The sequence below is a fragment of the Oncorhynchus keta genome, chromosome 11, assembly GCF_023373465.1.
Source record: "Oncorhynchus keta strain PuntledgeMale-10-30-2019 chromosome 11, Oket_V2, whole genome shotgun sequence".
NCBI lineage: Eukaryota > Metazoa > Chordata > Actinopteri > Salmoniformes > Salmonidae > Oncorhynchus > Oncorhynchus keta.
In genome coordinates this window covers 7,509,282-7,536,169 of record NC_068431.1, presented here as the reverse complement: position 1 = coordinate 7,536,169, position 26,888 = coordinate 7,509,282, and the positions used below count along the sequence as shown (strand labels likewise).

Sequence of the window (26,888 nt, the reverse complement as noted above, 5' to 3'; positions counted from 1 at the left end):
GAACACTGTTTTCCCTCAACGCTATATCTTTAGACATTAACCAAATAACTGATCAAAGTTGTATGCAGCAATAACGATTGGACATCTTAGGTATATCGCCCATCATTTAGCAACCACACAGATTCCTTAGGGTTGGGTTCTGTTTAGTCTTGTGTTCTGAGTCTTGTTCCTCTTTTGGAAAGACTGTGAGAATGCTGGTCATCACGATTATGCTGCGTTTTACTCCTCAGGTCGGTAGTCTATCCCGCGATTTTTGCTGTTGGTACAGCAAAAGCAAACAGTAATGTGGGTCTATTTCCATCCAGTTTCCTGTTTCCTGTAGATATGTTATTCTAGTTTCTAGTTCCATTCACTTCCTCAAAAACAGAGATAGTAACCATTCTAAACATCACACACGAAATATAGTATGTGAATTCACAGGCTCTCTCCCTTTAGGATTTGTTTTAGTTTTTTGGAGTGCGTATTTTATTAGGATCCCCATTAGCTGTTGTGAACGCCTTAGCTACTCTTCCTGGGATCCACACAGAACAGGAAACATAACATAATACAGAACATTAATAGACAAGAACTGCACTATATTCATTTAGAAATGCACACATAGCCTACATATCAATACACACTATTTACAAACTATTTAGGTCAAATAAGGGGAGAGGCGTTGTGCCTTGAGGTGCTGCTTTATCTGTTTATTGAAAACAGGTTTGCTGTTTATTTGAGCAACATGAGATGAAACGGAGTTCCATGCAATAATGGCTCTGTATATTATTATAATATAATATTTAGTACGCTTTCTTGAATTTGTTCTGGATTTGGGGACTATGAAAAGACCCCTGGTGGCATGTCTGGTGGGATAAGTGTGTGTTTCGGAGCTGTGCGTAAGTTGACTATGCAAACAATTTGGGATTTTCAACACATTCATGTTTCTTATTAAAAGAAGAAGTGATGCAGTCAGTCTTTCCTCAACTCTTAGACAAGAGAGACTGGCAGCATAATGTTTATAATAGCCCTCTGATTACAATGAAGAGAAAGATGTGTCGTTCTGTTCTGGGCCAGCTGTAGCTTACAGTAACTAGGTCTTTCTTTGAAGCATTTGACAACTTGGCTGGACAACAATCAAAATAAGACAAAAGTAGAGCCTGCAGGACTTTCTTTGTGGAGTGTGGTGTCGAAAAAGCAGAACATCTCTTTATTACGGACAGACCTCTCCCCATCTTTACAACCATTGAACCAATATGGGGCGGCAGGATAGCCTAGTGGTTAGAGCATTGGACTAGTAACCAGAAGTTGCAAGTTCAAACCCCTGAGCTGACACGGTACAAATCTGTCGTTCTGCCCCTGAACAGGCAGTTAACCCACTGTTCCTAGGCCGTCATTGAAAATAAGAATTTGTTCTTAATTGACTTGCCTAGTTAAATAAAGCTAAATAAATGTCTTGACCATGACAGTTTACAATCTAAGGTAACACCAAGTCATTTAATCTCCTCAGCTTGTTCAACATCATTCATTACCAGATTGAGCTTTACCAAATACAATGCTCTTAGTTTTAGAGATGTTCGGGACCAGTTTATTACTGGCCACTCATTTCAAAACTGACTGCAAATCCATGTTAAGGATTTCAGTGACTTCATTATCTGTGGTTGCTGACACGCATGTGGGTAAATCATCAGCACACATGGACGCACAGGCTTTGTTTAATGCCCGTGGTATGTCATTAGTAAAAATAGAAAAGAGTGGAGGGCCTAGAGAACTGCCTTGTGGTACACCACACTTTACATGTTTAACATTATTATAGAAGCTTCCATTTAAAGAAAACCCTCTGTTCTATTGAATGGATAGCTCTGCATCCACAATTTGGCAGATGTTGAAAAGCCATAACACCTACGTTTTTCTCAACAGGTTATGGCCAATAATATCAAAGGCTGCACTGAAATCTAAAAATACAGCTACCACAATCTTTTTATTATCAATTTCTTTCAACCAACCATCAGTAATTTGTGTCAGTGTTATACATGTTATAAGCATGCTGAAAGTATGTTGTCAATTTGTTTACAGAGAAATAGCAATGTATTTTGTCAACCACAATTTTTTTTCCCGACAGTTTCTTATGAGCTGGCAGCAAGTTGATTGGTCGGCTGTTAGAGCCAGTAAAGGCCTCTTTACCACTCTTGGGTAGCGGAATGACTTTGGCTTCCCAGTGAATGAGTGCTTATGTCAATTAAACAATAGCCCCGTAACACAGTTGTGTTATGTTCGCTATGTGGGTTAGTTATTGAAAAAGTGTCCTAGAATGTTACAATTTGATGTGTTTTTTGGGTCATCTGTATTTATATAGGTGACGTAGGACTGAAATCTGCAGTGGGAAAAGTAATGTTACGGTTCAGAAAACACAGTCAGTAAAATGAGAAGAGATTCACTTAGAAAACCACTTACCAGGCATGGCTCTTCTGCTGATTTCGGTAAAATCTCCTGAAATCAGAAAATAAAAACGTCACAAAGAAATGTCAGATAGCACAGCAATCCCTCGTGAATTTGATCGTTGGCAACATTAAGCCAATAAACACTTGAAGTTAGCGAACATCTCACTGGTCAAAGGGAAATCATGAGAGATGCATCTGTCCTTTAACAATAGGCTACATATGAAAGCTAATCTCACCCAATCTAATTTATATACAGTATATCAAATCAAATCGTATTTGTCACATGCGCCGAATACAACAGGTGTAGTAGACCTTACAGTGAAATGCTGAATACAACAGGTGTAGTAGACCTTACAGTGAAATGCTGAATACAACAGGTGTAGTAGACCTTACAGTGAAATGCTGAATACAACAGGTGTAGTAGACCTTACAGTGAAATGCTGAATACAACAGGTGTAGTAGACCTTACAGTGAAATGCTGAATACAACAGGTGTAGTAGACCTTACAGTGAAATGCTGAATACAACAGGTGTAGTAGACCTTACAGTGAAATGCTGAATACAACAGGTGTAGTAGACCTTACAGTGAAATGCTGAATACAACAGGTGAAGTAGACCTTACAGTGAAATGCTGAATACAACAGGTGTAGTAGACCTTACAGTGAAATGCTGAATACAACAGGTGTAGTAGACCTTACAGTGAAATGCTGAATACAACAGGTGTAGTAGACCTTACAGTGAAATGCTGAATACAACAGGTGTAGTAGACCTTACAGTGAAATGCTGAATACAACAGGTGTAGTAGACCTTACAGTGAAATGCTGAATACAACAGGTGTAGTAGACCTTACAGTGAAATGCTGAATACAACAGGTGTAGTAGACCTTACAGTGAAATGCTGAATACAACAGGTGTAGTAGACCTTACAGTGAAATGCTGAATACAACAGGTGTAGTAGACCTTACAGTGAAATGCTGAATACAACAGGTGTAGTAGACCTTACAGTGAAATGCTGAATACAACAGGTGTAGTAGACCTTACAGTGAAATGCTGAATACAACAGGTGTAGTAGACCTTACAGTGAAATGCTGAATACAACAGGTGTAGTAGACCTTACAGTGAAATGCTGAATACAACAGGTGTAGTAGACCTTACAGTGAAATGCTGAATACAACAGGTGTAGTAGACCTTACAGTGAAATGCTGAATACAACAGGTGTAGTAGACCTTACAGTGAAATGCTGAATACAACAGGTGTAGTAGACCTTACAGTGAAATGCTGAATACAACAGGTGTAGTAGACCTTACAGTGAAATGCTGAATACAACAGGTGTAGTAGACCTTACAGTGAAATGCTGAATACAACAGGTGTAGTAGACCTTACAGTGAAATGCTGAATACAACAGGTGTAGTAGACCTTACAGTGAAATGCTGAATACAACAGGTGTAGTAGACCTTACAGTGAAATGCTGAATACAACAGGTGTAGTAGACCTTACAGTGAAATGCTGAATACAACAGGTGTAGTAGACCTTACAGTGAAATGCTGAATACAACAGGTGTAGTAGACCTTACAGTGAAATGCTGAATACAACAGGTGTAGTAGACCTTACAGTGAAATGCTGAATACAACAGGTGTAGTAGACCTTACAGTGAAATGCTGAATACAACAGGTGAAGTAGACCTTACAGTGAAATGCTGAATACAACAGGTGTAGTAGACCTTACAGTGAAATGCTGAATACAACAGGTGTAGTAGACCTTACAGTGAAATGCTGAATACAACAGGTGTAGTAGACCTTACAGTGAAATGCTGAATACAACAGGTGTAGTAGACCTTACAGTGAAATGCTGAATACAACAGGTGTAGTAGACCTTACAGTGAAATGCTGACAGGTGTAGTAGACCTTACAGTGAAATGCTGAATACAACAGGTGTAGTAGACCTTACAGTGAAATGCTGAATACAACAGGTGTAGTAGACCTTACAGTGAAATGCTGAATACAACAGGTGTAGTAGACCTTACAGTGAAATGCTGAATACAACAGGTGTAGTAGACCTTACAGTGAAATGCTGAATACAACAGGTGAAGTAGACCTTACAGTGAAATGCTGAATACAACAGGTGTAGTAGATACAGCTGAATACAACAGGTGTAGTAGACCTTACAGTGAAATGCTGAATACAACAGGTGAAGTAGACCTTACAGTGAAATGCTGAATACAACAGGTTTAGTAGACCTTACAGTGAAATGCTTACTTACAAGCCCCTAACCAACAATGCAGTTTAAATAATATATATATATATATATATATATATATACTGTACATACACTGAGTATACGAAACATTAGGAACACCTTCCTAATATTGAGTTTCACCCCCACCTTTTGCCCTCAGAACAGCCTCAATTCGTCGGGGCATGGACTCTACAAGATGTTCGAAAGCGTTCCACAGGGACACTGGCCCATGTTGACCCCAATGCTTCCCACGGTTGTGTCAAATTGGCTGGATGTCCTTTAGGTGGTGGACCATTCCACAGGGACACTCGCCCATGTTGACCCCAATGCTTCCCACGGTTGTATCAAATTGGCTGGATGTCCTTTAGGTGGTGGACCATTCCACAGGGACACTGGCCCATGTTGACCCCAATGCTTCCCACAGTTGTGTCAAATTGGCTGGATGTCCTTTAGGTGGTGGACCATTCCACAGGGACACTGGCCCATGTTGACCCCAATGCTTCCCACAGTTGTGTCAAATTGGCTGGATGTCCTTTAGGTGGTGGACCATTCCACAGGGACACTGGCCCATGTTGACCCCAATGCTTCCCACGGTTGTGTCAAATTGGCTGGATGTCCTTTAGGTGGTGGACCATTCCACAGGGACACTGGCCCATGTTGACCCCAATGCTTCCCACGGTTGTGTCAAATTGGCTGGATGTCCTTTAGGTGGTGGACCATTCCACAGGGACACTGGCCCATGTTGACCCCAATGCTTCCCACGGTTGTGTCAAATTGGCTGGATGTCCTTTAGGTGGTGGACCATTCCACAGGGACACTGGCCCATGTTGACCCCAATGCTTCCCACGGTTGTGTCAAATTGGCTGGATCATTCCACAGGGACACTGGCCCATGTTGACCCCAATGCTTCCCACAGTTGTGTCAAATTGGCTGGATGTCCTTTAGGTGGTGGACCATTCCACAGGGACACTGGCCCATGTTGACCCCAATGCTTCCCAGGGTTGTGTCAAAATGGCTGGATGTCCTTTAGGTGGTGGACCATTCCACAGGGACACTGGCCCATGTTGACCCCAATGCTTCCCACGGTTGTGTCAAATTGGCTGGATGTTCTTTAGGTGGTGGACCATTCCACAGGGACACTGGCCCATGTTGACCCCAATGCTTTCCACGGTTGTGTCAAATTGGCTGGATGTCCTTTAGGTGGTGGACCATTCCACAGGGACACTGGCCCATGTTGACCCCAATGCTTCCCACGGTTGTGTCAAATTGGCTGGATGTCCTTTAGGTGGTGGACCATTCCACAGGGACACTGGCCCATGTTGACCCCAATGCTTCCCACGGTTGTGTCAAATTGGCTGGATGTCCTTTAGGTGGTGGACCATTCCACAGGGACACTGGCCCATGTTGACCCCAATGCTTCCCACGGTTGTGTCAAATTGGCTGGATGTCCTTTAGGTGGTGGACCATTCCACAGGGACACTGGCCCATGTTGACCCCAATGCTTCCCACGGTTGTGTCAAATTGGCTGGATGTCCTTTAGGTGGTGGACCATTCCACAGGGACACTGGCCCATGTTGACCCCAATGCTTCCCACGGTTGTGTCAAATTGGCTGGATGTCCTTTAGGTGGTGGACCATTCCACAGGGACACTGGCCCATGTTGACCCCAATGCTTCCCACGGTTGTGTCAAATTGTCTGGATGTCCTTTAGGTGGTGGACCATTCCACAGGGACACTGGCCCATGTTGACCCCAATGCTTCCCACGGTTGTGTCAAATTGGCTGGATGTTCTTTAGGTGGTGGACCATTCCACAGGGACACTGGCCCATGTTGACCCCAATGCTTCCCACGGTTGTGTCAAATTGGCTGGATGTCCTTTAGGTGGTGGACCATTCCACAGGGACACTGGCCCATGTTGACCCCAATGCTTCCCACGGTTGTGTCAAATTGGCTGGATCATTCCACAGGGACACTGGCCCATGTTGACCCCAATGCTTCCCACAGTTGTGTCAAATTGGCTGGATGTCCTTTAGGTGGTGGACCATTCCACAGGGACACTGGCCCATGTTGACCCCAATGCTTCCCACGGTTGTGTCAAATTGGCTGGATGTCCTTTAGGTGGTGGACCATTCCACAGGGACACTGGCCCATGTTGACCCCAATGCTTCCCACGGTTGTGTCAAATTGGCTGGATGTCCTTTAGGTGGTGGACCATTCCACAGGGACACTGGCCCATGTTGACCCCAATGCTTCCCACGGTTGTGTCAAATTGGCTGGATGTCCTTTAGGTGGTGGACCATTCCACAGGGACACTGGCCCATGTTGACCCCAATGCTTCCCACGGTTGTGTCAAATTGGCTGGATGTCCTTTAGGTGGTGGACCATTCCACAGGGACACTGGCCCATGTTGACCCCAATGCTTCCCACAGTTGTGTCAAATTGGCTGGATGTCCTTTAGGTGGTGGACCATTCCACAGGGACACTGGCCCATGTTGACCCCAATGCTTCCCACGGTTGTGTCAAATTGGCTGGATCATTCCACAGGGACACTGGCCCATGTTGACCCCAATGCTTCCCACAGTTGTGTCAAATTGGCTGGATGTCCTTTAGGTGGTGGACCATTCCACAGGGACACTGGCCCATGTTGACCCCAATGCTTCCCACAGTTGTGTCAAATTGGCTGGATGTCCTTTAGGTGGTGGACCATTCCACAGGGACACTGGCCCATGTTGACCCCAATGCTTCCCACGGTTGTGTCAAATTGGCTGGATGTCCTTTAGGTGGTCGACCATTCCACAGGGACACTGGCCCATGTTGACCCTAATGCTTCCCACGGTTGTGTCAAATTGGCTGGATGTCCTTTAGGTGGTGGACCATTCCACAGGGACACTGGCCCATGTTGACCCCAATGCTTCCCACGGTTGTGTCAAATTGGCTGGATGTCCTTTAGGTGGTGGACCATTCCACAGGGACACTGGCCCATGTTGACCCCAATGCTTCCCACGGTTGTGTCAAATTGGCTGGATGTCCTTTAGGTGGTGGACCATTCCACAGGGACACTGGCCCATGTTGACCCCAATGCTTCCCACGGTTGTGTCAAATTGGCTGGATGTCCTTTAGGTGGTGGACCATTCCACAGGGACACTGGCCCATGTTGACCCCAATGCTTCCCACAGTTGTGTCAAATTGGCTGGATGTCCTTTAGGTGGTGGACCATTCCACAGGGACACTGGCCCATGTTGACCCCAATGCTTCCCACAGTTGTGTCAAATTGGCTGGATGTCCTTTAGGTGGTGGACCATTCTTGAAACACACAGGAAACTGTTGAGCGTCACAGTTCTTGACACAAACTGGTTGCGCCTGGCAACCATTACCGTACACAGTTCCTAAATCTATTTTCTTTCCCATCGACCCTGTGAGTGGCACTCAACACGTCTCAATTAGCTTGAGTCTTAAACATTCTTCTTTAGCCTGTCTCCCTCCTCACCTTCTACACTGAGTGCATGTCATAAGACATCATTAAGGGTTAATAGATTTCACCTGGTCAGTCCATGTTCCATTCAGCAGGCAATTTTTATCCAAAGCAACTCAGTCACATATATTTTACGTGAAGGTGTTCCTGGGAATCGAACCCACTATCTTGGCGTTGCAAGTGCCATGTTCTACTAACTGAACTACAGAGGACCATGTTCTACTAACTGAACTACAGAGGACCATGTTCTACTAACTGAACTACAGAGGATCATGTTCTACTAACTGAACTACAGAGAACCATGTTCTACTAACTGAACTACAGAGGACCATGTTCTACTAACTGAACTGCAGAGGACCATTTTCTACTAACTGAACTACAGAGGACCAAAAGTGAAATAAAAAAGAAAAAATTAACAGTAAACACTCACAAATGTTCCACACTCCTTAAAATAGATTGCCTCAGCTCAGACAACGAGGGGCTTTAAAATAGATTGCCTCAGCTCAGACAACGAGGGGCTTTAAAATAGATTGCCTCCCAATTCAAAAATGAGCTGGGTTGATATATCACTCCATGACACACATACACTCACCGATCTGCAGTATCACTCCGACAGCCACCAGTAGCAGGGATGCCAGCAGCCAGACAGCCAACTTCCAGCCTCCACACGGCCAGCACACACACTCCTTTACACGCTGGCATCGCATGGCTCTCTGTCTCTCTCGCTGTCTGACTGACGATCCCATCAGTCTGGTGGAACACACACAATCTATCAGTGCACTGGACCTTCTGTCTGTCTCTCCCCCTCTCTCTCTCTGTCTCTGTGTGTCTCTCTCTCTCTCTCTGTCTCTGTCTCCATGTCTCTCTCTGTCTCTCTTTCTGTCTCCGTCTCTCTCTCTCTCTCTCTGTCTCTCTCTTTGTCTCCCTCTCCGTATCCCTCTCTCTCTCCGTCTCCTTGTCTCTCTCTGTCTAGGTCTCTGTCTCTGTCTCTCTCCGACTCGCTCTGACTCTCTCTGACTCTCTCTGACTCTGTCTCTGATTCTGTCTCTCTTTCTGTCTGTCTCTCTCTGTCTCTCTTTCTGTCTGTCTCTCTGACTTCATCTCTCTCTCTGTCTCTCTGACTTCATCTCTCTCTCTGTCTCTCTGACTTCATCTCTCTCTCTGTCTCTCTCTCTGTAACTCTCTCTGTAACTCTCTCTCTCTTTCTGTCTCCGTCTCTCTCTTTGACTCCGTCTCCCTCTCCGTATCCCTCTCCCTCTCTCTGTCTCCTTGTCTCTCTCTGTCTAGGTCTCTGTCTAGGTCTCTGTCTCTCTCCGACTCGCTATGACTCTCTCTGACTCTGTCTCTGATTCTGTCTCTCTTTCTGTCTGTCTCTCTCTGTCTCTCTGACTTAATCTCTCTCTCTCTCTCTCTCTCTCTCTCTCTCTGTAACTCTTTCTGTCTTTCTCTGTCTCTCTCTCTCTCTGTCACCGTGTCTCCCTCTGTCTCTGTGTCTTTTTGTCTCCATATCTCTGTCTAAATATCTCTCTGTCTACGTCTTTCTCTCTGTCTGTGTCTTTCTCTGTCTCCGTCTCTTTCTGTCTCTGTGTCTCTCTGTCCATGTCCCTCTCTGTTGATTTGCGCTTTTCACACAAAAGTATGTTAATCTCTTGGAGACAGAACGCGTCTCCTTCCTGAGCGGTATGATGGCTGTGTGGTCCCATGGTGTTTATACTTGCATACTATTGTTTGTACAGACGAACGTGGTACCTTCTGGCATTTGGAAATTGCTCCCAAGGATGAACCAGACTCGTTGGAGGTCTTGGCTGATATATTTTCATTTTCTCATGAGGTCAAGCAAAGAGGCACTGAGTTTGAAGGTAGGCCTTGAAATACATCCACAGGTACACCTCCAATTGACTCAAATTATGTCAATTAGCCTATCAGAAGCTTCTAAAGCCATGACATAATTTTCTGGAATGTGTATGTCCTGACCATAGAGAACTCTTATTCTCTATGTTGGTTAGGTTGGGGTGTGATTTAAGGGTGGGTTATTTAGGTGAATTATATTTATATGTTGACCTTGCATGGTTCCCAATCAGAGGCAGCTGTTTATCGTTGTCTATGATTGGGGATCACATTTAGGTATCCATTTTCCCATTGTGCTTTGTGAGATCTTGGGGCGGCAGGGTAGCCTAGTGGTTAGAGCGTCGGACTAGTAACCGGAAGGTTGCAAGTTCAAATCCCTGAGCTGACAAGCTGTTGTTCTGCCCCTGAACAGGCAGTTAACCCACTGTTCCTAGGCCATCATTGTAAATAAGAATTTGTTCTTAACTGACTTGCCTAGTTAAATAAAGGTAAAATAAAAATAAAAAATCTTGTCTATGTATAGTTGCCTGTGAGCATTATATTAGCTTTACGTTTCGTTTGTTCTTTAAAGTTTTCTATTCCAAAATGAAGGATGGAAACATACCACGCTGCATCTTGGTCCACTCCTTATAACGATCGTGACAGTGTACCTTTCCAAATCATGTCCAATCAATTGAATTTACCACCAGGTGGACTACAATCAAGTTGTAGAAACATCTCAAGGGTAATCAAAGGTAACAGGATGCACCTGAGGTTCATTTCGAGTCTCATGGCGAAAGTTCTGAATAAATACAAATAAGGTTTTTTCAAACGTTTGTACACAAAAGAAAACGGATTTTGCTTTGTCATTGTGGGATATTGTGTGTAGATTGATGAGGAAAATGTTTTATTTAATCCATATTAGAATAATGCTGTAACGTAACAGTCTGAAGGTGCAGGGATGAGTACAGGGCAGGCTAGTGATGGCTGTTCAACTGTCTGGTAATAGAAGCTGTTTAACAGTCTGATGGCCTGGTGATAGAAGCTGTTTAACAGTCTGATGGTGATAGAAGCTGTTTAACAGTCTGATGGTGATAGAAGCTGTTCAACAGTCTGATGGTGATAGAAGCTGTTTAACAGTCTGATGGTGATAGAAGCTGTTTAACAGTCTGATGGTAATAGAAGCTGTTCAACAGTCTGATGGTGATAGAAGCTGTTCAACAGTCTGATGGTAATAGAAGCTGTTCAACAGTCTGATGGTGATAGAAGCTGATGGTTAACAGTCTGATGGTCTGGTGATAGAAGCTATTCAACAGTCTGATGGTGATAGAAGCTGTTCAACAGTCTGATGGCCTGGTGATAGAAGCTGTTTAACAGTCTGATGGTGATAGAAGCTGTTTAACAGTCTGATGGTGATAGAAGCTGTTTAACAGTCTGATGGTGATAGAAGCTGTTTAACAGTCTGATGGTAATAGAAGCTGTTCAACAGTCTGATGGTAATAGAAGCTGTTTAACAGTCTGATGGTAATAGAAGCTGTTCAACAGTCTGATGGTGATAGAAGCTGTTCAACAGTCTGATGGTGATAGAAGCTGTTCAACAGTCTGATGGTAATAGAAGCTGTTCAACAGTCTGATGGTTATAGAAGCTGTTCAACAGTCTGATGGTTATAGAAGCTGTTCAACAGTCTGATGGTGATAGAAGCTGTTCAACAGTCTGATGGTGATAGAAGCTGTTCAACAGTCTGATGGTTATAGAAGCTGTTCAACAGTCTGATGGTAATAGAAGCTGTTTAACAGTCTGATGGTGATAGAAGCTGTTTAACAGTCTGATGGTGATAGAAGCTGTTCAACAGTCTGATGGTAATAGAAGCTGTTTAACAGTCTGATGGTGATAGAAGCTGTTCAACAGTCTGATGGTGATAGAAGCTGTTCAACAGTCTGATGGCCTCGTAATAGAAGCTGTTCAACAGTCTGATGGCCTGTGATAGAAGCTGTTTAACAGTCTGATGGTAATAGAAGCTGTTTAACAGTCTGATGGTGATAGAAGCTGTTTAACAGTCTGATGGTAATAGAAGCTGTTCAACAGTCTGATGGTGATAGAAGCTGTTTAACAGTCTGATGGTAATAGAAGCTGTTTAACAGTCTGATGGTCTGGTGATAGAAGCTATTCAACAGTCTGATGGTAATAGAAGCTGTTCAACAGTCTGACGGTCTGGTGATAGAAGCTATTCAACAGTCTGATGGTAATAGAAGCTGTTTAACAGTCTGATGGTAATAGAAGCTGTTTAACAGTCTGATGGTAATAGAAGCTGTTTAACAGTCTGATGGTAATAGAAGCTGTTTAACAGTCTGATGGTCTGGTGATAGAAGCTGTTCAACAGTCTGATGGTAATAGAAGCTGTTTAACAGTCTGATGGTGATAGAAGCTGTTCAACAGTCTGATGGTGATAGAAGCTGTTCAACAGTCTGATGGCCTCTTAATAGAAGCTGTTCAACAGTCTGATGGTATATAAATATAATAATATAATAATAATAATATATAATAATAATATATAATATATATAACAGTCTATGGTGGTGATAGAAGCTGTTCAACAGGCTGATGGTAATAGAAGCTGTTCAACAGTCTGATGGTAATAGAAGCTGTTCAACAGTCTGATGGTAATAGAAGCTGTTTAACAGTCTGATGGTAATAGAAGCTGTTCAACAGTCTGATGGTAATAGAAGCTATTCAACAGTCTGATGGTAATAGAAGCTGTTCAACAGTCTGATGGTAATAGAAGCTGTTCAACAGTCTGATGGTGATAGAAGCTGTTCAACAGTCTGATGGTAATATAAGCTGTTTAACAGTCTGATGGTAATAGAAGCTGTTCAACAGTCTGATGGTCTGGTGATAGAAGCTGTTTAACAGTCTGATGGTAATAGAAGCTGTTTAACAGTCTGATGGTAATAGAAGCTGTTTAACAGTCTGATGGCCAGTCGTAATAGAAGCTGTTTAACAGTCTGATGGCCTCGTAATAGAAGCTGTTTAACAGTCTGATGGTGATAGAAGCTGTTCAACAGTCTGATGGTAATAGAAGCTGTTTAACAGTCTGATGGTAATAGAAGCTGTTTAACAGTCTGATGGTAATAGAAGCTGTTTAACAGTCTGATGGCCTCGTAATAGAAGCTGTTTAACAGTCTGATGGCCTCGTAATAGAAGCTGTTCAACAGTCTGATGGCCTGGTGATAGAAGCTGTTTAACAGTCTGATGGTAATAGAAGCTGTTTAACAGTCTGATGGTAATAGAAGCTGTTCAACAGTCTGATGGTGATAGAAGCTGTTTAACAGTCTGATGTTGATAGAAGCTGTTTAACAGTCTGATGGTAATAGAAGCTGTTCAACAGTCTGATGGTCTGGTGATAGAAGCTGTTCAACAGTCTGATGGCCTCTTAATAGAAGCTGTTCAACAGTCTGATGGTGATAGAAGCTGTTTAACAGTCTGATGGTAATAGAAGCTGTTCAACAGTCTGATGGTAATAGAAGCTGTTCAACAGTCTGATGGTGATAGAAGCTGTTCAACAGTCTGATGGTAATAGAAGCTGTTTAACAGTCTGATGGTAATAGAAGCTGTTCAACAGTCTGATGGCCTCTTAATAGAAGCTGTTCAACAGTCTGATGGTGATAGAAGCTGTTCAACAGTCTGATGGTGATAGAAGCTGTTCAACAGTCTGATGGTGATAGAAGCTGTTTAACAGTCTGATGGTAATAGAAGCTGTTCAACAGTCTGATGGTGATAGAAGCTGTTTAACAGTCTGATGGTGATAGAAGCTGTTTAACATTCTGATGGTGATAGAAGCTGTTCAACAGTCTGATGGTCTGGTGATAGAAGCTGTTTAACAGTCTATGGTGATAGAAGCTGTTCAACAGTCTGATGGCCTGGTGATAGAAGCTGTTCAACAGTCTGATGGCCTGGTGATAGAAGCTGTTCAACAGTCTGATGGTGATAGAAGCTGTTCAACAGTCTGATGGCCTGGTGATAGAAGCTGTTCAACAGTCTGATGGTGATAGAAGCTGTTCAACAGTCTGATGGTGATAGAAGCTGTTCAACAGTCTGATGGCCTGGTGATAGAAGCTGTTTAACAGTCTGATGGTAATAGAAGCTGTTCAACAGTCTGATGGTGATAGAAGCTGTTCAACAGTCTGATAGAAGCTGTTTAACAGTCTGATGGTGATAGAAGCTGTTCAACAGTCTGATGGTAATAGAAGCTGTTCAACAGTCTGATGGTGATAGAAGCTGTTCAACAGTCTGATGGTGATAGAAGCTGTTCAACAGTCTGATGGCCTGGTGATAGAAGCTGTTCAACAGTCTGATGGTGATAGAAGCTGTTCAACAGTCTGATGGTAATAGAAGCTGTTCAACAGTCTGATGATAGAAGCTGTTCAACAGTCTGATGGTAATAGAAGCTGTTCAACAGTCTGATGGTGATAGAAGCTGTTCAACAGTCTGATGGTGATAGAAGCTGTTCAACAGTCTGATGGTGATAGAAGCTGTTCAACAGTCTGATGGTGATAGAAGCTGTTCAACAGTCTGATGGTAATAGAAGCTGTTCAACAGTCTGATAGAAGCTGTTCAACAGTCTGATGGTGATAGAAGCTGTTCAACAGTCTGATGGTAATAGAAGCTGTTCAACAGTCTGATGGTGATAGAAGCTGTTCAACAGTCTGATGGTGATAGAAGCTGTTCAACAGTCTGATGGTGATAGAAGCTGTTCAACAGTCTGATGGTGATAGAAGCTGTTCAACAGTCTGATGGCCTCTTAATAGAAGCTGTTCAACAGTCTGATGGTATATAATAATATAATAATATAATAATAATAATATATAATAGTCTAATATATAATATATATAATATGGTGGTGATAGAAGCTGTTCAACAGGCTGATGGTAATAGAAGCTGTTCAACAGTCTGATGGTTATAGAAGCTGTTCAACAGTCTGATGGTGATAGAAGCTGTTCAACAGTCTGATGGTGATAGAAGCTGTTCAACAGTCTGATGGTGATAGAAGCTGTTCAACAGTCTGATGGTGATAGAAGCTGTTCAACAGTCTGATGGCCTCTTAATAGAAGCTGTTCAACAGTCTGATGGTGATAGAAGCTGTTCAACAGTCTGATGGTGATAGAAGCTGTTTAACAGTCTGATGGTAATAGAAGCTGTTCAACAGTCTGATGGTGATAGAAGCTGTTCAACAGTCTGATGGTAATATAAGCTGTTTAACAGTCTGATGGTAATAGAAGCTGTTCAACAGTCTGATGGTCTGGTGATAGAAGCTGTTTAACAGTCTGATGGTAATAGAAGCTGTTTAACAGTCTGATGGTAATAGAAGCTGTTTAACAGTCTGATGGCCTCGTAATAGAAGCTGTTTAACAGTCTGATGGCCTCGTAATAGAAGCTGTTTAACAGTCTGATGGTGATAGAAGCTGTTCAACAGTCTGATGGTGATAGAAGCTGTTTAACAGTCTGATGGTAATAGAAGCTGTTTAACAGTCTGATGGTAATAGAAGCTGTTTAACAGTCTGATGGCCTCGTAATAGAAGCTGTTTAACAGTCTGATGGCCTCGTAATAGAAGCTGTTCAACAGTCTGATGGCCTGGTGATAGAAGCTGTTTAACAGTCTGATGGTAATAGAAGCTGTTTAACAGTCTGATGGTAATAGAAGCTGTTCAACAGTCTGATGGTGATAGAAGCTGTTTAACAGTCTGATGGTGATAGAAGCTGTTTAACAGTCTGATGGTAATAGAAGCTGTTCAACAGTCTGATGGTCTGGTGATAGAAGCTATTCAACAGTCTGATGGCCTCTTAATAGAAGCTGTTCAACAGTCTGATGGTGATAGAAGCTGTTTAACAGTCTGATGGTAATAGAAGCTGTTCAACAGTCTGATGGTAATAGAAGCTGTTCAACAGTCTGATGGTGATAGAAGCTGTTCAACAGTCTGATGGTAATAGAAGCTGTTTAACAGTCTGATGGTAATAGAAGCTGTTCAACAGTCTGATGGCCTCTTAATAGAAGCTGTTCAACAGTCTGATGGTGATAGAAGCTGTTCAACAGTCTGATGGTGATAGAAGCTGTTCAACAGTCTGATGGTGATAGAAGCTGTTTAACAGTCTGATGGTAATAGAAGCTGTTCAACAGTCTGATGGTGATAGAAGCTGTTTAACAGTCTGATGGTGATAGAAGCTGTTTAACATTCTGATGGTGATAGAAGCTGTTCAACAGTCTGATGGTCTGGTGATAGAAGCTGTTCAACAGTCTGATGGTCTGGAGATAGAAGCTGTTCAACAATCTGATGGCCTGGAGATAGAAGCTGTTCAACAGTCTGATGGCCTGGAGATAGAAGCTGTTCAACAGTCTGATGGTGATAGAAGCTGTTCAACAGTCTGATGGCCTGGAGATAGAAGCTGTTCAACAGTCTGATGGTAATAGAAGCTGTTCAACAGTCTGATGGCCTGGAGATAGAAGCTGTTCAACAGTCTGATGGTAATAGAAGCTGTTCAACAGTCTGATGGTGATAGAAGCTGTTCAACAGTCTGATGGTGATAGAAGCTGTTCAACAGTCTGATGGTGATAGAAGCTGTTCAACAGTCTGATGGTAATAGAAGCTGTTCAACAGTCTGATGGTGATAGAAGCTGTTCAAAGTCTGATGGTGATAGAAGCTGTTCAACAGTCTGATGGCCTGGTGATAGAAGCTGTTCAACAGTCTGATGGTGATAGAAGCTGTTCAACAGTCTGATGGTGATAGAAGCTGTTCAACAGTCTGATAGAAGCTGTTCAACAGTCTGATGGTGATAGAAGCTGTTCAACAGTCTGATGGTGATAGAAGCTGTTCAACAGTCTGATGGTGATAGAAGCTGTTCAACAGTCTGATGGTGATAGAAGCTGTTCAACAGTCTGATGGTGATAGAAGCTGTTCAACAGTCTGATGGTAATAGAAGCTGTTCAACAGTCTGATGGATAGAAGCTGTTCAACAGTCTGATGGTGATAGAAGCTCTTCAACAGTCTGATGGTTATAGAAGCTGTTCAACAGTCTGATGGTGATAGAAGCTGTTCAACAGTCTGATGGTGATAGAAGCTGTTCAACAGTCTGATGGTGATAGAAGCTGTTCAACAGTCTGATGGTTATAGAAGCTGTTCAACAGTCTGATGGTGATAGAAGCTGTTCAACAGTCTGATGGTGATAGAAGCTGTTCAACAGTCTGATGGTGATAGAAGCTGTTCAACAGTCTGATGGTGATAGAAGCTGTTCAACAGTCTGATGGTGATAGAAGCTGTTCAACAGTCTGATGGTGATAGAAGCTGTTTAACAGTCTGATGGTGATAGAAGCTGTTCAACAGTCTGATGGTAATAGAAGCTGTTCAACAGTCTGATGGTGATAGAAGCTGTTCAACAGTCTGATGGTGATAGAAGCTGTTAACAGTCTGATGGTAATAGAAGCTGTTCAACAGTCTGATGGTGATAGAAGCTGTTAACAGTCTGATGGTGATAGAAGCTGTTTAACAGTCTGATGGTGATAGAAGCTGTTCAACAGTCTGATGGTAATATAAGCTGTTTAACAGTCAGATGGTAATAGAAGCTGTTCAACAGTCTGATGGTAATAGAAGCTGTTCAACAGTCTGATGGTGATAGAAGCTGTTCAACAGTCTGATGGTAATAGAAGCTGTTTAACAGGCTGATGGTGATAGAAGCTGTTCAACAGTCTGATGGTCTGGTGATAGAAGCTGTTCAACAGTCTGATGGTAATAGAAGCTGTTCAACAGTCTGATGGTGATAGAAGCTGTTCAACAGTCTGATGGTGATAGAAGCTGTTCAACAGTCTGATGGCCTGGTGATAGAAGCTGATTCTCAGTCTCTCTGTCCAAGCTATGATGCACCTTTACTGTCTCTGTCTGCTAGATGGCAGCAGGGTGAACAGACCATGACTCAGGTGGCTGAGGTTCTTGAGGATCTTCTTGTCCGTCCTTTGACACAAAGTGCTTTAAATGTCCCGGAGGGCAGTCATTGTGCCCTTGGTGATGACCATTAGCACCAGATTGTTCTTCAAGATGTTTAAACGTTCATAGATGACCAGCAGGGTCAAATAATAATCACAGTGTTTGTAGACGTAGAAGGTGCAACAGGTCAGCACCTCAGGAGTAAAGGTCAGTCGGCTTTTCATAGCCGAGCATTCAGGAGGTCGAGACAGAGAGAGATCAGAGAGATCATTGTGCTGTCCAATTAGGAAGCAGGGATTTTAACATCGGCCAAGCAACCCGGCACCGTGGCTGTCCCATTGAGCACAGCGTGCAAACAAACCGCTCAAACCCCCGGCACAAACGGTTCAGTTATGAGGAATGAAAAATAATCTCGTCCCCAATGTTGTGTTTGTCAATACTCCATTCATAGTGGGATGTAGCGCAGGTCAGACGGGGAATAATGTTGCCTTTTGTGTCGCCGTGCTTCTCCTCCCTCCTCTCTGCCCCGCGCCGCTGAAAGATCCTCGGACCCATTAAAATACTTATGAACGTCTAAGATAACCAGGAATATAACACTCTGACTCTCTCTCTCTCTCACGGTTACACACACACACTGAAAAGGGAGGAATTTTGACCACATTAAATTCTGTTTTATTGCATCTGTCAACAGGTGTGTTTAACCCTTATCCATTAACATGGAAACATCATTTTTTTATTTTACCTTTATTTAACTAGTCAAGTCAGTTAAGAACAAATTCTTATTTTCAATGACGGCCTGGGAACAGTGGGTTAACTGCCTGTTCAGGGGCAGAACCTTTGGGTTACTAGTCCAACACTCTAACCACTAGGCTACCTACCGCCTCTACACTCTAACCACTAGGCTACCTACCGCCTATACACTCTAACCACTAGGCTACCTACCGCCCCATACACCCCCACATTGCAGGCTACCTACTTGTTTACCTAATTAACCATAGGCTAAAGAGGCATATCTTCAACCATAATTATTGAAGAAAAAAAAATCTTAACCAATAGGTTTGCATGTAAACACAGCAAGTGGCAATGCATTCCAAGGTTGTAGTTGGGTTAAGTGTCTTGCTAACCACTAGGCACGTTTTTAACCTTCCGTACGGCTCTGGGAACAAACTAGTGATCTTTTTGTTATTGGCTCAAAGCACTAACCCGCTAGGCTACCTGGCGTCCCAATCTGAAATCTGGAGTCCTTTCAATTATTTCTGTTGTTGTTCCATCCACTGAAATATTGTCTTATTAACTAAAGAGTGAATATATACAAAACCACTGTGGTGTACCATATATACAGTACAGAACCACTGTGGTGTACCATATATACAGTACAGAACCACTGAGGTGTACCATATATACAGTACAGAACCACTAGGCTACCATATATACAATACAGAACCACTGTGGTGTACCATACATCAGAACCACTAGGCTACCCGCCTATACACTCTAACCACTAGGCTACCATATATACAGTACAGAACCACTAGGCTACCTATATACAGTACAGAACCACTGTGGTGTACCATATATACAATACAGAACCACTGTGGTTGACCATAGGCAGAACCACTGTGGTGTACCATATACAAACCAGTGTGGTGTACCATATATACAGTATAGAACCACTGTGGCTACCATATATACAGTATAGAACCACTAGGTGTACCATATATACAGTATAGAACCACTAGGCTACCATATATACAGTCTAGAACCACTGTGGTCTACCATATGTACAGAACCACTGTGGTGTACCATATATACAGTATAGAACCACTGTAGGTGTACCATATATACAGAACCACTGTGGTGTACCATATATACAGAACCAGTGTGGTGTACCATATATTCAGTACAGAACCACTGTGGTGTACCATATATACAAAACCAGTGTGGTGTACCATATATACAGAACCACTGTGGTGTACCATATATACAGAACCACTGTGGTGTACCATATATACAGAACCAGTGTGGTGTACCATATATTCAGTACAGAACCACTGTGGTGTACCATATATACAGAACCACTGTGGTGTACCATATATACAGTACAGAACCAATGTGGTGTACCATATATACAGAACCACTGTGGTGTACCATATATACAGTACAGAACCAATGTGGTATACCATATATACAGAACCACTGTGGTGTACCATATATACAGTACAAAACCACTGTGGTGTACCATATAGACAGTACAAAACCACTGTGGTGTACCATATAGACAGTACAGAACCACTGTGGTGTACCTATACAGAACCACTGTGGTGTACCATATATACAAAACCACTGTGGTGTACCATATATACAGAACCACTGTGGTGTACCATATATACAGAACCACTGTGGTGTACCATATAAACAGAACCAGTGTGGTGTACCATATATTCAGTACAGAACCACTGTGGTGTACCATATATACAGTACAGAACCACTGTGGTGTACCATATATACAGAACCACTGTGGTGTACCATATATACAGTACAGAACCACTGTGGTGTACCATATATACAGTATAGAACCACTGTGGTCTACCATATGTACAGAACCACTGTGGTGTACCATATATACAGTATAGAACCACTGTGGTGTACCATATATACTGAACCACTGTGTTGTACCATATATACAGTACAAAACCACTGTGGTGTACCATATATTCAGTACAGAACCACTGTGGTGTACCATATATACAGTACAAAACCAATGTGGTGTACCATATATACAGAACCACTGTGGTGTACCATATATACAGAACCACTGTGGTGTACCATATATACAGAACCAGTGTGGTCTACCATATATTCAGTACAGAACCACTGTGGTGTACCATATATACAGAACCACTGTGGTGTACCATATATACAGTACAGAACCAATGTGGTGTACCATATATACAGAACCACTGTGGTGTACCATATATACAGTACAGAACCAATGTGGTATACCATATATACAGAACCACGGTGGTGTACCATATATACAGTACAAAACCACTGTGGTGTACCATATAGACAGTACAAAACCACTGTGGTGTACCATATAGACAGTACAGAACCACTGTGGTGTACCATATATACAGAACCACTGTGGTGTACCATATATACAAAACCACTGTGGTGTACCATATATACAGAACCACTGTGGTGTACCATATATACAGAACCACTGTGGTGTACCATATAAACAGAACCAGTGTGGTGTACCATATATTCAGTACAGAACCACTGTGGTGTACCATATATACAGTACAGAACCACTGTGGTGTACCATATATTCAGTACAGAACCAATGTGGTGTACCATATATACAGAACCACTGTGGTGTACCATATATACAGTACAGAACCAATGTGGTATACCATATATACAGAACCACGGTGGTGTACCATATATACAGTACAAAACCACTGTGGTGTACCATATAGACAGTACAAAACCACTGTGGTGTACCATATAGACAGTACAGAACCACTGTGGTGTACCATATATACAGAACCACTGTGGTGTACCATATATACAAAACCACTGTGGTGTACCATATATACAGAACCACTGTGGTGTACCATATATACAGAACCACTGTGGTGTACCATATAAACAGAACCACTGTGGTGTACCATATATACAGTACAGAACCACTGTGGTGTACCATATATACAGTACAGAACCACTGTGGTGTACCATATATACAGTACAGAACCACTGTGGTGTACCATATATACAGTACAGAACCACTGTGGTGTACCATATATACAGAACCACTGTGGTGTACCATATATACAGTACAGAACCACTGTGGTGTACCATATATACAGTACAAAACCACTGTGGTGTACCATATATACAGTACAGAACCACTGTGGTGTACCATATATACAGAACCACTGTGGTGTACCATATATACAGTACAGAACCACTGTGGTGTACCATATATACAGAACCACTGTGGTGTACCATATATACAGTACAGAACCACTGTGGTGTACCATATATACAGAACCACTGTGGTGTACCATATATACAGTACAGAACCACTGTGGTGTACCATATATACAGTACAGAACCACTGTGGTGTACCATATATACAGAACCACTGTGGTGTACCATATATACAAAACCACTGTGGTGTACCATATATACAAAACCACTGTGGTGTACCATATATACAGTACAGAACCACTGTGGTGTACCATATATACAGAACCACTGTGGTGTACCATATATACAGTACAGAACCACTGTGGTGTACCATATATACAGAACCACTGTGGTGTACCATATATACAGTACAGAACCACTGTGGTGTACCATATATACAGAACCACTGTGGTGTACCATATATACAGAACCACTGTGGTGTACCATATATACAGAACCACTGTGGTGTACCATATATACAGAACCACTGTGGTGTACCATATATACAGTATAGAACCACTGTGGTGTACCATATATACAAAACCAGTGTGGTGTACCATATATACAGTATAGAACCACTGTGGTGTACCATATATACAGAACCACTGTGGTGTACCATCTTTACAGAACCACTGTGGTGTACCATATATACAGAACCACTGTGGTGTACCATATATACAGAACCAGTGTGGTGTACCATATATTCAGTACAGAACCACTGTGGTGTACCATATATACAGAACCACTGTGGTGTACCATATATACAGAACCAGTGTGGTGTACCATCTATACAGTACAGAACCACTGTGGTGTACCATATATACAGAACCACTGTGGTGTACCATATATACATTACAGAACCAATGTGGTGTACCATATATACAGAACCACTGTGGTGTACCATATATACATTACAGAACCAATGTGGTGTACCATATATACAGAACCACTGTGGTGTACCACATATACAGTACAGAACCAATGTGGTGTACCATATATACAGAACCAATGTGGTGTACCATATATACAGAACCAATGTGGTGTACCATATATACAGAACCAGTGTGGTGTACCATCTATACAGTACAGAACCACTGTGGTGTACCATATATACAGAACCACTGTGGTGTACCATATATACAGTACAGAACCAATGTGGTGTACCATATATACAGAACCACTGTGGTGTACCATATATACAGAACCACTGTGGTGTACCATATATACAGAACCACTGTGGTGTACCATATGTACAGAACCACTGTGGTGTACCATATATACAGTATAGAACCACTGTGGTGTACCATATATACAGAACCAGTGTGGTGTACCATATATACAAAAGCACTGTGGTGTACCATATATACAAAACCACTGTGGTGTACCATATATACAGTACAGGACCACTGTGGTGTACCATATATACAGAACCACTGTGGTGTACCATATATACAGTACAGAACCACTGTGGTGTACCATATATACAGTACAGAACCACTGTGGTGTACCATATATACAGAACCACTGTGGTGTACCATATATACAGTACAGAACCAGTGTGGTGTACCATATATACAGAACCACTGTGGTGTACCATATATACAATACAGAACCACTGTGGTGTACCTTATATACAGTACAGAACCACTGTGGTGTACCATATATACAGTACAGAACCACTGTGGTGTACCATATATACAGAACCACTGTGGTGTACCATATATACAGTACAGAACCAGTGTGGTGTACCATATATACAGAACCACTGTGGTGTACCATATATACAGAACCACTGTGGTGTACCATATATACAGAACCACTGTGGTGTACCATATATACAAAACCACTGTGGTGTACCATATATACAGAACCACTGTGGTGTACCATATATACAAAACCACTGTGGTGTACCATATATACAGAACCACTGTGGTGTACCATATATACAGTACAGAACCACTGTGGTGTACCATATATACAGTACAGAACCACTGTGGTGTACCATATAGACAGTGCAGAACCACTGTGGTGTACCATATATACAGAACCACTGTGGTGTACCATATATACAAAACCACTGTGGTGTACCATATATACAGAACCACTGTGGTGAACCATCTATACAGAACCACTGTGGTGTACCATATATACAGCACAGAACCACTGTGGTGTACCATATATACAGTACAGAACCACTGTGGTGTACCATATATACAAAACCACTGTGGTGAACCATCTATACAGAACCACTGTGGTGTACCATATATACAGCACAGAACCACTGTGGTGTACCATATATACAGTACAGAACCACTGTGGTGTACCATATAGACAGTGCAGAACCACTGTGGTGTACCATATATACAGAACCACTGTGGTGTACCATCTATACAGAACCACTGTGGTGTACCATATATACAGTACAGAACCACTGTGGTGTACCATATATACAGAACCACTGTGGTGTACCATATATACAGAACCACTGTGGTGTACCATATATACAAAACCACTGTGGTGTACCATATATACAGAACCACTGTGGTGTACCATATATACAGTACAGAACCACTGTGGTGTACCATATATACAGAACCACTGTGGTGTACCATAAATACAGTATAGAACCACTGTGGTGTACCATATATACAGAACCACTGTGGTGTACCATATATACAGAACCACTGTGGTATACCATATATACAGAACCACTGTGGTGTACCATATATACAGAACCACTGTAGTGTACCATATATACAGAACCACTGCGGTGTACCATATATACAAAACCACTGTGATGTACCATATATACAGTACAGAACCACTGTGGTGTACCATATATACAGAACCACTGTGGTGTACCATAAATACAGTATAGAACCACTGTGGTGTACCATATATACAGAACCACTGTGGTGTACCATATATACAGAACCACTGTGGTGTCCCATATATACAGAACCACTGTGGTGTACCATATATACAGTATAGAACCACTGTGGTGTACCATATATACATTATAGAACCACTGTGGTGTCCCATATATACAGTATAGAACCAATGTGGTGTACCATATATACAGAACCACTGTGGTGTACCATATATACTTTACAGAACCACTGTGGTGTACCATATATACTGAACCACTGTGTTGTACCATATATACAGTATAGAACCACTGTGGTGTACCATATATACAGAACCACTGTGGTGTACCATATATACAGAACCACTGTTGTGTACCATATATACAGAACCACTGTGGTGTCCCATATATACAGAACCACTGTGGTGTACCATATATACAGTATAGAACCACTGTGGTGTACCATATATACATTATAGAACCACTGTGGTGTCCCATATATACAGTATAGAACCAATGTGGTGTACCATATATACAGAACCACTGTGGTGTACCATATATACTTTACAGAACCACTGTGGTGTACCATATATACTGAACCACTGTGTTGTACCATATATACAGTATAGAACCACTGTGGTGTACCATATATACAGAACCACTGTGGTGTACCATATATACAGAACCACTGTTGTGTACCATATATACAGAACCACTGTGGTGTCCCATATATACAGAACCACTGTGGTGTACCATATATACAGTATAGAACCACTGTGGTGTACCATATATACAGTATGGAACCAATGTGGTGTACCATATATACAGAACCACTGTGGTGAACCATATATACAGTACAGAACCAATGTGGTGTACCATATATACAGTACAGAACCACTGTGGTGTACCATATATACAGTACAGAACCAATGTGGTGTACCATATATACAGAACCACTGTGGTGTACCATATATACAGAACAGAACCACTGTGGTGTACCATATATACAGTATAGAACCACTGTGGTGTACCATATATACAGTATAGAACCACTGTGGTGTACCATATATACAGTATGGAACCAATGTGGTGTACCATATATACAGAACCACTGTGGTGAACCATATATACAGTACAGAACCAATGTGGTGTACCATATATACAGTATAGAACCACTGTGGTGTACCATATATACAGTATGGAACCAATGTGGTGTACCATATATACAGAACCACTGTGGTGAACCATATATATAGTACAGAACCAATGTGGTGTACCATATAGACAGTACAGAACCAATGTGGTGTACCATATATACAGTACAAAACCAATGTGGTGAACCATTCAAAAGGGACATTTAACGCTACTTTCCAATCATTGGCTTGAAATAGAATTTAAATTGCCAGGCGTCTGGAAAATGTGCATTTTATAAAATAATGAAAACATTTTCAAAGATGAGAAACATACCTGAAATAAAAGTTGCTCTCTTCTCCCACAGGAAAAAAAAAAATCAAAAATCAAGTTTCCCAAACAAGTCTCTACAAAAAAATAAATTGTCCTTGGATTTTCAGATGGCAGGTCGTAGAGCAGTTCCCCAGACTCTCGCAGTCCGAGAGACGTAGGAAAACATACTGTCTTTCATCTCTTTTTCCCGTGACTATAAGTACCTGGCTTCAGTGATAAGATTACGTATAACAATAGACATCAGCATTGTATAGTAATAACCCAACGTCCCCCTTTTAACTGGCCGTGGTTAGAAGAAACAGAACAGAAGAAAAGACCATGTTGAAAGCCAACCCTTCACAGGTACCTGGTCATCTCCAGTTTCAGCTGATGCTCACGGAAGGCGCTGTCCTCTTCATCTACGGGACTGTACAGTCACAATGGGGAGGATGCGGGGGGGGCAGTGACTGTAGTGTGTGTGTGTGTGTGTGTGTGTGTGTGTCTCCCACCCACAGGCACAGTAGTAAAGTAGCACAGTGTGATTATGAAGCTGTGAAACTGATTCAATGTTTCAGGTTAATATTTGAAAACAAACAAAAAAATTAAAACAGGCTCAAATTGTATTCAGATTTTATTGTGACAGCATGACACATGATAACTCCCAGGTTTTTCAAAATAAAAGTT

The 26,888-nt window shown here is 42.1% G+C and overlaps 1 protein-coding gene across 4 annotated transcripts in view; it reads right to left on the bottom strand.

Moving 5' to 3' along the window:
• LOC118389755 (scavenger receptor cysteine-rich domain-containing group B protein) overlaps positions 1–26,609 on the bottom strand; it is a 50,530-nt gene extending 23,921 nt beyond the window's left edge. For 3 of the 4 annotated variants that reach the window (XM_052529326.1, XM_052529328.1, XM_052529327.1), the window contains exons 1-3: positions 26,229–26,609; positions 8,714–8,871; positions 2,431–2,466 (exon numbers count right to left, since the gene is read on the bottom strand). In XM_052529326.1, the coding sequence (XP_052385286.1) occupies positions 2,431–2,466; positions 8,714–8,867 (190 nt within the window). In that variant the 5' untranslated portion in view covers positions 8,868–8,871; positions 26,229–26,609. The remainder of the gene's footprint in view (positions 1–2,430; positions 2,467–8,713; positions 8,872–26,228) is intronic. The other variant, XM_052529325.1, reaches the window with a different exon arrangement.
• Between the last annotated feature and the right edge of the window lie 279 nt (positions 26,610–26,888).